This window comes from Physeter macrocephalus, chromosome 12 (genome assembly GCF_002837175.3).
Source record: "Physeter macrocephalus isolate SW-GA chromosome 12, ASM283717v5, whole genome shotgun sequence".
In the NCBI taxonomy this organism is placed as follows: domain Eukaryota; kingdom Metazoa; phylum Chordata; class Mammalia; order Artiodactyla; family Physeteridae; genus Physeter; species Physeter macrocephalus.
In genome coordinates, this window is record NC_041225.1 from 85495000 (window position 1) to 85507160 (window position 12161).

General features: G+C 53.4%; 2 protein-coding genes across 2 annotated transcripts in view; both read left to right on the plus strand.

The window, feature by feature from the left end:
- The window catches only part of VAX2 (ventral anterior homeobox 2), a 29140-nt gene extending 20247 nt beyond the window's left edge, over positions 1-8893 (plus strand). Inside the window, exons 2-3 of the mRNA XM_024133474.3 lie at positions 2202-2389; positions 8447-8893. Coding sequence (XP_023989242.1) covers positions 2202-2389; positions 8447-8821 — 563 coding nt within the window. The 3' untranslated portion in view covers positions 8822-8893. The remainder of the gene's footprint in view (positions 1-2201; positions 2390-8446) is intronic.
- A 2227-nt stretch (positions 8894-11120) lies between these two features.
- Positions 11121-12161, plus strand: part of ATP6V1B1 (ATPase H+ transporting V1 subunit B1) — a 31520-nt gene continuing 30479 nt past the window's right edge. Inside the window, exon 1 of the mRNA XM_007128933.2 lies at positions 11121-11294. Within this exon, the coding sequence (XP_007128995.1) occupies positions 11177-11294 (118 nt within the window). The 5' untranslated portion in view covers positions 11121-11176. The remainder of the gene's footprint in view (positions 11295-12161) is intronic.

Here is a 12161-nt window from a genome sequence, read left to right on the forward strand (position 1 = left end):
CTGTTCACACCCCCCCCAAGACATTTTTAATAAAATCAGTGCCTTTGGAGCTGGGCTCACTTGAGTGTTGTGAGGAAAGTTCTGAGACTGGTTTCACAGTTGTAGACAGTAGAACCTGTGCAAAGGGGACCCAGTCACAATGGGGTCACAAATATTATACCACTATTTTAAAATGTAGAAAGTATCGGGGTGGGGGGAAGCTTGCGTTGTCCTCAAAGGCCTATGGTTCTACCAAGTCTCCAAGAGCAGGGTGCCCTTTCATGTGCTGTGCTCTGCCCAGCGCTCTGGCAAGACTAGCCCAGTGGTGGGGGAGGGCAGCCTCTGGGCTATGATTCTGTCCGCCACCCAGGCTCACCTTCTCCCCGAGGGTTGACTGAGAATACAAAGGTGCTCGAACCTCTGAGATCGGGGGCAGGACCTTTGAGCTAGGAGCCCATGAAGAGCTAAAGTGCACCCTGGAGGAGTGAACATTAACTGACCCTAGCAGGAGGCAAGAAGAACCGGTCTCATAAAATACACTGAGGGACATGGAGGGAGAGGTCTCAGGTTCACCCTCTAGAGTAGGGATTTTAAAAGTAGCCTCTACAGTCCTGTGGCTCAGAAGGAGCCTCTTAACAAACAGCACATCCCAAATGTAATTCCTTTCCTACATCTTCCAGGGCAATGATGAACCCATTCTATTTTCTACCCATGACCAAAGTTTTCTTCACTATAACCTATCAATTGAATCACTAAGGATTACTAAAAGAGGGTATTCATCAAGTAAAATGAGGGTGTTTCTAGACCTTATTAAACACTGTCAGTATGAACTTGGGTAAGTGACTTAAAATTTGTTCCTCCATTTTCCCATCTGTAAAATGGGGATAATAACAGTTCCAACTTTTCTGAGACACGGGGAGAGTTTAAGTACTTAAAATGGTGCCTGGCCCAGAGCAAGCATTGCAGAGATGTCAGCTATTATTATGAGCGGCCACGGCCACTAACGGTTCTGACCGCATTGCAAACTTCGACTGTGCATGCCCCCTGGAGATGGGCGGAGTTCCTGCAAGCTTGGAGGTTTGCTTTGTTACCTGTGCTTGGTTACAAGTGCTGCCTTGAGTTGGTAAGTTTCCCAGTGACACTAACCATCCTATGTAACAGCAAATTACTCTTAGTTTAGCTTTATCGTTATTAACAGCACGTGTTGGGAGAGGTTTGGTAAATCCTACAGAATATGATGCTGCATATTTCCACACTTTAATTTTTGACATAAAACTTTTCTAATAACAAGATTTCAAGCCATCAGTGTATGTGGTTCAAACGTAGATTGTCTTTGCCCCTATACTTAAAGCTGATGTGTATATATATATATATATATATATATATATATATATATATATAAAACCCCCCACCCCAAGGAATTTTGCTTTTGCTGAGTTCTTTCAGTGGGACTATCTGGTGAATGTGGGCTACAGATTTTTTAACCTTTCCTAAGTAGGCTCCAAAATATTAGAAACCCCATGCATGGAGGGCATCGGACCAGGGCCCAGGAGGGTGGCCCTGCTGTTCAGGACTAGGCACACGAGGAGTGGCTGAAGATCCCCCTCTCAAAGGCACCCCAGAAGCTTGATACAGTGGCAATTGGTCCTCAGGCTCCTCCTGGGGATCCCAGCTCTACCCCACACCAGCAAGCCTCTTCATGGACCCCAGGAGGGTCTGTGGACAGAGACTGCACCCATACACACTAGACACACACACACACACACACACGCGCACACACACACACACACAGGGCTTAAGACCTGGCTCTGGACATTTCCTCTGGTAAGCCTTACCTGATGGATCATATCCAATTCTAACCCATCTTTTCCTCTGCACTTGAGGACTTGGTATTTCTCTTTCCATTTGTTTCTTATTCTGCTAAGGGAAGACAATCCTGACTGGGTCAGACTGAGTCCTTTCTCCTTTCTGACCAGGCTATGATGATAGACCTGACATTTGTGCTGAGGCCCATTCGTATACATACATTAGATACAACATACTGCATTGGGTGATTAAGGAGGTAAGGCCCAGAGAGGGTAAACAACTTGTCAGAGGTCACACAGCCAGGCCCAGACATGAGGAGCTCCCCATCAGATCATGCTGCCTCTCATTAAGATGCTCATTGGTGGCTTAAATCCTTAACTAGTGAACTCACTTGCCTCTTTTCATGACCCCTGCAGACGCCAAAGGAACCATCCGGGAAATTGTCCTGCCCAAGGGCCTGGACCTGGACCGGCCCAAGCGGAGCCGCACATCCTTCACAGCTGAGCAGCTATACCGCCTGGAGATGGAGTTCCAGCGCTGCCAGTATGTGGTGGGCCGTGAGCGCACTGAGCTGGCCCGTCAGCTGAACCTCTCGGAGACCCAGGTAAAAGGGCAGGGCCAGGCCACTCCATCCCTGCCCTGGCAGCCCGGGAAGTCCTTGGGGTGTGAGGCCTGTGGGCTGCTGCTCAGAGACCCAGCTTTGGAGTTCATACATGTACTAGGGAAAGGCTTATAGTTACAGATAAACCAGAGCAAATAAATATAGTGCTGACAAGAGAAAGTTGGCATATGCCAACAGGGTGTGGGTGAGGGAATCGGGGTGTGGGGGGCTTCTGGATGTATCAGGTGCTACTTCCAGTGGAGTATGGGAATAGGCGGAAGGGTCATTCAAGTTGCAGGGGGGTGTTTGTTGGTGCAGGAGGGAGCCTGCAGGAAGGCATGGTGAGGGGTGGGCTTGCTAGGAGCAAAGATTCAGCAGTGAGATGAGGCATTACAAAATTGGGTTGGGGACCTCTTATTTCCCCATTCTGGGCCTTTTCCCATCCTCCCTTCATCCCAGTGTGCCTCTGAACCTCCTGTTGGAGAGAAGGGGTCTGAATGACCCCTTCACCCAGGAAGGGCTTAGCACATAGCACTGAGCACATACTCTGTGTGAATGGAGGTATCTCAAGCTGGTAATAGAGCTAAATAATAATAATAGTAATAGTAACAATAATAATATTGGATTGGCCAATAAGTTCGTTCGGGTTTTTCCATACCATCTTAGGGAAAAACCCGAATGAAATTTTTGGCCCACCCAAAAATACTTCCCCAGTACTTACTGTGCTAAGGCACTGTTCTAAGTTAGCTGTTAGTTTACTAATCCCCCCCAACAACCCTATGATGTAGCTACCAATATTATCCCATTTTACAGATCAGGAGAGGTTATGCCCAAGGTCATACAACGACTAAGTTCCAAAAGTAGGATTTAGACAAGCAGTCCGGCCTCTTTATGCTGCCTGTAAACTGGGTAACCACCCTGGAGCTTGTCAAAAAAGACTTAGACACTCTAAGTCCAGCTACAGGTAAACGGCCGAGGGAGGTCAGTCAATAAATGTATGGAAAAGGCCAAACCAGGACACATGAAGGGAAGGGGAGAGGAAGGAGAGGAGAAGGAAGCAGACAGTCTGGGGAAAGCTGCCAGAGGATCTGTGAGGCTCTCCGAGCACCGCCCGCTGCCGCCCTGGCCCTGGCCATGGTACCGCCGTCCCGCGGCAGTGAGGTCAGGATCATATGGGCTGCTCGGAGCAGCTGCTGTCCTGCAGGCCAGGGCATCTCCTCCTGGACTGTTTTCCTCCAGCTGCCCCTGTAGAGCCCCAGACAACCCGGCAGATGGCCTGGGGCAGCTGGGCCCTCCGTCCAGCTGAGTCACTGGGGCTGGAAACCAGGCTGTGTTCAGGGGGCCTGCAGTGGCCAGGTGGGGCCAGAGCTCCGGGTGGGGAGTCAGGGAGACCCCCTCAGACCCTGAGGTCTAGGCACAGAGTCACCCCTCCTCTTTGCCCTAATTTCCCTCTGCCTTGCCTAGCTTTACCCCCAAACTCTCCCCTGAAACTTTCTTTCCAAGGGCACCTCAGATGCCCAGGCCAGAAGCTCCTTCTCAGTGCTCATCCTTCCCCTGCCCTGCCTGCAGTACGGGCTACATTTATCTGCTCTTGAAGGTCAAGGCCAAGCCCCTTCTCCCCCAGGAAGTCTTCCTTAAGGCTTCTTGACTTTGCTGCAAGACCTATTCCACATGGCTTGACCTGTAAAGTGTGGTGTGTGTGTGTGTGTGTGTGTGTGTGTGTGTGTGTGTGTGAGTGATGTGGTGGGCACCAACCAGTATGCACTTCCCAAAAGCAAGAATGTATCTGAAAGCCACATTTGCTTTTCAGGCCTCCCTGGGGAGCCCGGCACACAGCTGGGCACACAGTGGGCCCTCAGTGAATCCTCGACTAACTGATTATTGCTTACCACCCTCCTTCTTCTTTCCCCAGTCCTGAGGTTTTGCAGATAATTTACAGTATAACTAACACTTACTGAGAGCTTCAGTGCACCAAGCACTGTTCTAAGTGCCAGATGTGTTCTAACTGGTTTAGTCTTTACCACAGCCTCGTGGGATAGGTGTGCAGTTTTTCTTCTGACACCACTTCCCACATTAAATATGTGGTGTTTTCCCACACCAGCAGCAACCAATTCTCCAATACCAGCTGGGTTTCCAGCAATGCAACTCCATTCAGTTCTGACCCTAACTCCTGGAGTTAACACAGACACTACAGGTTAAGGGCTCAGCCTTATGGGACAGTCCCACATCAGATGCCAGTAGCAAGTCCCAGAGCCACCCATGCTTCTGACCAGCTATAAATGTGGGGGTTCCCACATCCCCCTCCTTATGCTTGATAATTTCCTAGAATGACTCACATCACTCAGGAAAACACTTTACAGTGTATTTACTTTTAGGGATTTATTATAAAGAATACAACTCAGAAACAGGCAGATGGAAGAGATGCATAGAGCCAGGTATAGTGGGGAGAGTTCATGGAGCGAACCTCATTGTTCAAGAGACTTTATAACCCAGTCTCCAGCCCCCTCTGCTCCCTGGAGGGGTGGGGCTGAAAATTCCAACCCTCTAGTCACAGGTCTGGTCTTTCTGCGACCAACCCCCATTCTGAAACTAGAGGTCCACCCTGAGTCACCTCATTAGCATAAACTCAGGTGTGCTCAGAAGGAGCTGGTTATGGATGACAAAAAGCTGTGGGCCAAGAACCAGGTACAAAGACCGGGTATATTTTTTTCAGTACACCAGAATGGCTCTTTATTATTTTTACGTTAAAGAGAAGGAAACTGAGGCACACAGAAATTAAATAACATGCTCAAAATGTAAAGCAGGCACATTCATTAGCTCTTCTAATCTTTATAAAAAGATGACTTTCAGGACTTCCCTGGTGGTCCAGCGATTAAGACTCCGCGCTTCCAACGCAGGGGTTGCGGGGAACTAAGATCCCACATGCCGTGTGGCATAGCCAAAAAATTAAAAAAAAAAAAGATGACTTTATGGGTAATATTATCCCCATTTCAGAAAGCTGAGCCTCAGAGAGGCTAATTAACTTGCCCAAGTTTATATGGCTAGAATTTTGTGGAATTCTCGTATATTCACCCATACTTTGGGGTGAATATATTATTGAATGCCTGCTATGTACCAGGTGCTGTTCTAGGCATGCCCTCCCCTCTCTGTTACACCCAGAGCTGCAGCAGGACTGGACGGGTAGGAGATCACTGGTGAAATCTTCCCTCATCATTGGTGGCACCCCTGTTACTGCCACGCCCTTTGTACCTACTTGCCCTCTGTTTGCTGGAAGCGGTCAGTGCCACTCTCCACTACATCCTCAGTTTCCTGAGGCAAGGAACCATGACTTCTGAGTCTGTCCTCTCCCTCCAGTTCAGAAGTAGGAACAGAGAAAGTGAGCAATAAACAATACCTCACACTGAGTGTGGGCTAGGCTAAGCCCTCTACAGGGATTTCCTATTTGATCCCTGCCACAGCCCAGGTTTTTTGTTTTGTTTTGTCTTTGGCTGCGTTGGGTCTTCATTGCTGTGCAACTCTTGTTGCGGTGCGCGGGCTTCTCATTGCGGTGGCTTCTCTTGTTGTGGAACACGTGCTCTAAGCGCACAGGCTTCAGTAGCCGTGGCACGTGGGCTCAGTATTTGTGGGTCGCAGGCTCTAGAGCGCAGGCTCAGTAGCTGTGGCGCACAGGCTTAGTTGCTCCGCGGCATGTGGGATCTTCCCAGACCAGGGCTCGAACCCGTGTCCCCTGCATCGGCAGGCGGATTCTTAACCACTGCACCACCAGGGAAGTCCAGCCCAGGTATTTTTATCCTCATTATAGAGATGAGAAACTGAGACTCAGGGGTTCTTGGGGGTGGTGCCTGGCCTGAGGTAGGCGCTAGCCTGGCCGAGAACCAGGCTTCCCAGCAGGGGAAAGGATTGCAGTGACACGCAGAGCCACGGTCCCCACGGATCTGGTGGGCCCACTTCCTGGAGCAGTCAAGGACTATTAGAGTGACTAATAGTCACTTCCTTCAGCCAGACTTGGTTGAATCTTCCTCGACCATCCCTTACGATATCACCCTCAAACGTCACCTCTTCAGAGGTGCTGTGTTTGCCACCCCACTGATAAGACAGTCACCTCCCCGCCTCTCCCCTCCTTATTGTGCCCCCAAAGTGCCAGCCCACAAACCGTTATCTGTGCATGCCAAGTTAAGTACAGAAATGGAGAATAAGTGTTTAGAAATACACATAGCAATTTTCCTAGTAACATTTTAATTGTATTTTACAAAAGTATTGGTCCACGACAGATTGGAAACTTAAATAAAAAGTGGTTCCTCACCACAAATAATTTGAGAGACACTGCTCAAAGCACTTATTGCCACCCGACCGCCACGCCTGTTTGTTTTTATTGGTTGTTTATCTTCTATCTCCCCCTTTCCCCGTCCACTCCACACGGCAAGGATTTGCTCTGCTTTGTGCACTGCTGATTCCGCCCGCCTAGAACAGCGCCTGGCACAGAGTGGGCTCTCAATACCTATCTGCTGAATGATGAGTGAGTGAGTGAATGCAGCAATCAACCTCAAGTAGATCCCATAACTCCCTGGTCACTTTCAGTTATTGAAACTCAATCCAATCCCGTTTAAAACACCCAACTCGCATCTGTTTCAAATCTTTTCTTCCCTCCCCCTTCGCCCACTCAGAACAGGCCTGACTCACTGCTGGAGGGACCTGCAGGGGAAGAGCCCCTCCCATCACAGCCGCTGGAAGGGAGTGTGCTCTGTCTGAGCCACCTGTTCACCCTCGCCCACCAGCAACCTCCCCCAGGGTAGGAGGGCAAGGAGAGTGGCATCTTGTGGCCTGAGGAGCCTCGTGGCTGCAGGCCTTCGCTAGAGGGGCAGTTGCTCCCACAGGCGGCATGTGAGGCATGGCCCCAGGCAGCCTTAGCTCTGCCCTCATCCTGCCCAGGCCCGTGCTTCTTCTCCTCTCCAGCTCTCCTTCACCTGGGGCCACATGAGTCTCAGCTTCCCTTATGTCCTCCGAGGTTGGAGGGAAACAGCGGGTCTCCTCCTGCTTTTCTTTCTGAGCCCTCCACTCCGTGGTCCCTCTTCGTCCTGCTGGCACAGACTACCCAGCCAGCTGCCAGCCTCCGGGCCAGAAGCAGGGCCAGCCTCTGTGCTCCTGGGGACACGGGTCTGGGTGCTGCCGTGATTGACAGGTTTTCCAGCTGAGGAGCCACTGTCAGTCTCTCCTTCTCTCAGCCATTTCCAGGCCCTGCAAGTGATTCAGGACCCAAAACCTGCCTCCTGAGGGGAGCACCCTGTCCTTCCCAGAGAAGGGAGAAAATCCCATCACTGTCAGGGGGCCCACAGAACTGACCACTGAGCTCCCCACCCCCGACCCCCAGCCTTCCTTTCCTTCTACAGACTAGGACAGGGTTGGAGTGCTGGGTGCCGGGTGCCGGCAGAGGGCAAGTTCTCCTCCCCTAAAAGGCCTTGAAAAAGGTCTCTGCCCTTTGGTTGGTGGCTTCATTTAGGATGTCCCCAGCTTTGGGTGTGTGGCTGTTGGAAGTGTCCCTCACCATCCTGACACATCTTCTTACACTTGGTATCACGTTGAGAAGCGCTTATAGGTGATGGGGTGGGAGGGAACTGCTGAGAGTTTCAAACAGGGGGATGGCCAGATGGTCTAGAGGGAGCTCCCTTCAGAGGCAGCATGGGGGCTGAGACAGGGGGAGGGGGTGGCTAAGGGTGGAAGGAGTGCAGGCCAAGAGGGGAACTCATCTGTGCCCTCCCGCCTCCACCCTCCAGATGCCAATCCACCCCTCCATCCTAGGGTCAGCGTAGCGGTGGAGGGGTGCCCATGATTTGGGGGGGCCAGTGTCTCTTATCAGTTCCCCCAGTCAGCCTGATTGTGGGAAGACCTTAATGACAGTCTGATTGCTCTTCTTTCCTCTCTCACTGCACCCCTGCTCCCCCCTCCCCACTCCCCTGCCCCTTCCTTTTCTCGTACCCCCCACCCCACCCCCGCCACTGCCGCCACTTTGCTCTGCCTGTCCCCTCTCCCTCGCTGACACCCCTCCCCTCGCTCCACCCCAAGGTGAAGGTCTGGTTCCAGAACCGCCGCACCAAGCGGAAGAAAGACCAGAGCAGAGACCTGGAGAAGCGGGCGTCCTCCTTGGCCTCCAAGGCCTTCGCCACCCCCGACATCCTGCGGCTGCTGGAGCAGGGCCGGCTGCTGTCCCCGCCCGGCGCCCCCAGCCTTCTGACACTGACCCCCGGCCCGCCACGCCTGCCTGCCAGCCACAGGGGCGCCTCCTTGGGTGACCCCAGGAACTCGTCCCCGCACCTCACCCCGCTGACCTCCGTCTCAGCGTCGCCCTCGCTGCCGCCCCCTCCGCCAGCACTCTGCTTTTGCACCGCCCCGCTCCTGGACCTGCCCGGCGGCTACGAACTGGGCTCCTCGGCCTTCTAGCCCTACAGCCGGCTGGACGGGAGGGTAGGCAGCCCCGGCGGCGGCAAGAAGGCCAGCGCTTAAGTCTCCACCCCCCCGTGTGACACTGAGTCCCCAAGCACAGCACCACCCCTGCCTCCTGGGCCCAGAGACGAGAAGGGGCAGCCACGCACCCTGCCCCGCCCACCCTGCGGCTCAGAGACTCTCCAGGGGATGACGTTGGTACCGCAGCTTGTGTGTGTGAGTGCAGTGTGCGTGCGTGCGTGTGCCTCTACCTGAAATAAAAGGAAAACAATGACAAGAAGGGAAACGGAGTCCCCACAGCACTGCCACTGCCCCTCAATCCCCTCTCCCGCTCCTCACTGGGAAGGAAAATGGGCCACAGTCAGGGGGACCTCTGATGGGAGAGGCGGAAGCTGGGGCCACGTTCGCAACTGGGGCGGGGGGGGATCGGGGTACCCACCTGACCCCCCGCTGCCAGTTAGAGCTCCCACCCGGGCGTTACAAGTCCCATGGTACCACCAACGGTGCTTTCGTTGGTAAGCATTGCCCTCTGCAAGCTTCTGAGAGGGGGGATGTCAAGGCCTTGGAGAGGGTGACTAATGAAAGGTGAGACCAGGATCCAGAGAGCTGGAGAGAGGGCATCACAGGTAAACCCAAGCATGACTGCACAATGCTTTAGAGGACCCACCCATTACAAACACCCCAATCTGAAGCACTTTTGAAAATTTTTTCTTGCTTAAAGAAGACACTTTTATTTAACTTTTTATTTTGCAATAACTGTAGACTTATAGGGAGTTGCAAAGATAGTCCAGAGAAATCTGAGTATCCTTCACCCAGTTCCCCCCAATGGTTGCATCTTCCATAATTACAGTATAGTATCAAAACTGGGAAATTGGCATTGGTGCTGTGTGTGTGTGTGTGTGTGTGTGTGTAGTTCCATGTCACTTTATCACCTGTGTAAGATTCGTGGAACCACCACCACAAACAAGATACAGAACTGTTGATCACCACAAAGATCTCCCCCGTGCTGCCCTTCAAAGTCACAACCATCCCCCACCCCAGCCCAAGAGAGTTCTTTGAAAGACTAGGAATCGTGAGGGGGTTGAACGTGAAGTGGGAGAGGGAGAACCCTGAAATGGGTTCTCAGGTCGGAGGATGCAGGGTGAGATTTTGACTCTGAAGGAAGAAAAGGCAAGCACCGTCAGCTCCAGTCTGCTCTGGGAAGCGTATTTGGTTTCAAGTTGGCTGCCCTGAGTCACCCAGAGGTGGGTGCTGGGAGACAGGGAGCCCCAGACAGCTGTGCTTCCCCTTTCCCTCGGTGGGGCAGTGTAGTTTGGGGAGGTCCTTAGAGATGCTGGGAGATCCTGAGTCTGCAAGGAGACACGCAGGTCACCGGAGCAGCCAAACGCCAGTGCCCACGATGCCTTGCCCAACAGACCTGTGCATGCTCCACGGCCCAGGGGACAACTTCTTTAGCCACCAGGCCTGAAGAGGGATCCTCCATTTGTACTTTCTACCTTGGGTTGAAAATGTCAGGGCAGACCTGCTGTCTGGGACCCTGGAGGTGAAATATAAGGAGAGACAGGGTCCTGCGATGGATGCAGAGAGACGTGCCCTGGTTCTCAGGGAGCCCTCAATATTATGAGACAGAAAGGCTTAAGGAGACCCAAGTCTGATGGAACAACACAGGCTGAGCTCGTGGGGGCTCACAGCCAAGTGGTGGCAATGAGAGAACTCCCCAAACGACAGGACATAGGAAAGAGATCAGATGTGTGGTGAATCCAGGGTGCTGGAGGATCCAGGGAAGGCTTCCTGTAGGAGGTGGCACTGAAGCTGGCCCAAGAATGATCCTCTATAGATGTGCGAAAAAAGATGATGGTGGAATTTTGCAGGGGAAGAGATACCCAGATGTGGTCAGGGCAAGGAGGGCAGGGTGAGGGCAGGTTGGGAGGACAGTGAGAAGACCTGAGGAGATGGCAGCCTGCCGGAAGCGGGGTGTGGGAGGGAGCCCAGGAGAAGATGTGAGGGGCATGGAACTGTCGGAGCACCTGAGGTTCCGGGGGAAGGGGTGACTTTACACCAGCTGCAGGGCCAGGGCGGGAATGGAGGAACAGACAGAGGTGGGAGAAGCCTGTCCTACCTCTCTGCCCCTCCCCCAGCCTCCCGCTCTCAGGTGGCCTAGGGCACCTCCCAGACCTGGAAGAGCTCAGAGCCAAAGCGCCAGGTTTCCGTGTTTACAGTCAACACCGGGGGAGGAGAGGAGGGTGGAAGGGAGGGGTGGCCGCAGGGGGAGGCTGGCCGGCTCTCTCCAGCTCCAGCTGGGCCAGAAGTATTGGAGGCTCAGGCACTCAGCTCCCAGCCCTCCACCTCACCATGGCCGCAAAGGTAGACAGTAGCCCCGGGGGGGTCCCCAGCAGTGGCTCCAACCTGGGTGCCACCCGAGAGCACATGCAGGCGGTCACCCGAAACTACATCACCCACCCCCGCGTCAGTGAGTATGACCCCCAGTGGGTGAGGTCGGGTGGGCTGCTGGGTCTTCAGGTCCTCCTTCTTAGCCTCAGGGAAAGCGGAGGACCCGAGACCTGGGGAGACCTAAGGGGCTTTCGGTCCTGCGGAGTGATGCGGGTGGGGGGATGGGGGTCCCCAGCCCAGGGTACTCCAGAAGAAAGGGCAGGGGAGTAGCTGCCGGAACCTTCCTGTCGTCAGTGATCTTGCACTGAGACCCCAAGTCCACAGAGAGCTCCCAACTGTCCCCAACAGTGTGTGTGTGTGTGTGTGTGCACTCTTGTGTGCATATGTGTGTTTGGGGTGTGTGCATGTGTACACCAGAATACTCAGTGTGAGGAGTTGTATAATCAAGTGTCCCTGGGGGATGTATGTGGCAACGCAGAGTGCGTGTGCGTTCTCAGGATGGGGAACATGTGACACCGTGTGTGTCGTGTCATGTGTGCATTCTGGGGGAGGGTGCCTGGGTGTGGAACCAGGGGAAGGCATGTGCCTGGGTGGGCGTGTGCTCCCACCTTCACTTGGGTGATGACATATGTGTGTGAATATGTATGTGACAGCTTGAGCGTGTGTGTGATCAGAAAGGAAATGTGTGAGACTGTGTGCGTGCTTGTACACTCAGGGTGGGGGTGTGTGTGTGCAAGCATGCGTGCTCACAGGGAGAACATAGATGAGCGTGTGGTCAGATGATGTCACATGTCTGTGTGAGCAGCTAGGAGAAGGGCTCATGCCTGGCATCCAGGGGTAGGGGTGTGGGGACCACGGGCACTGGAGTGGACCCTCGCGGGCTTCCGAGGGGACATCGGGGGCATCTGTGGGTGTGGCTCGAGTGCCCGTCCTGCAGGGGTGGGCA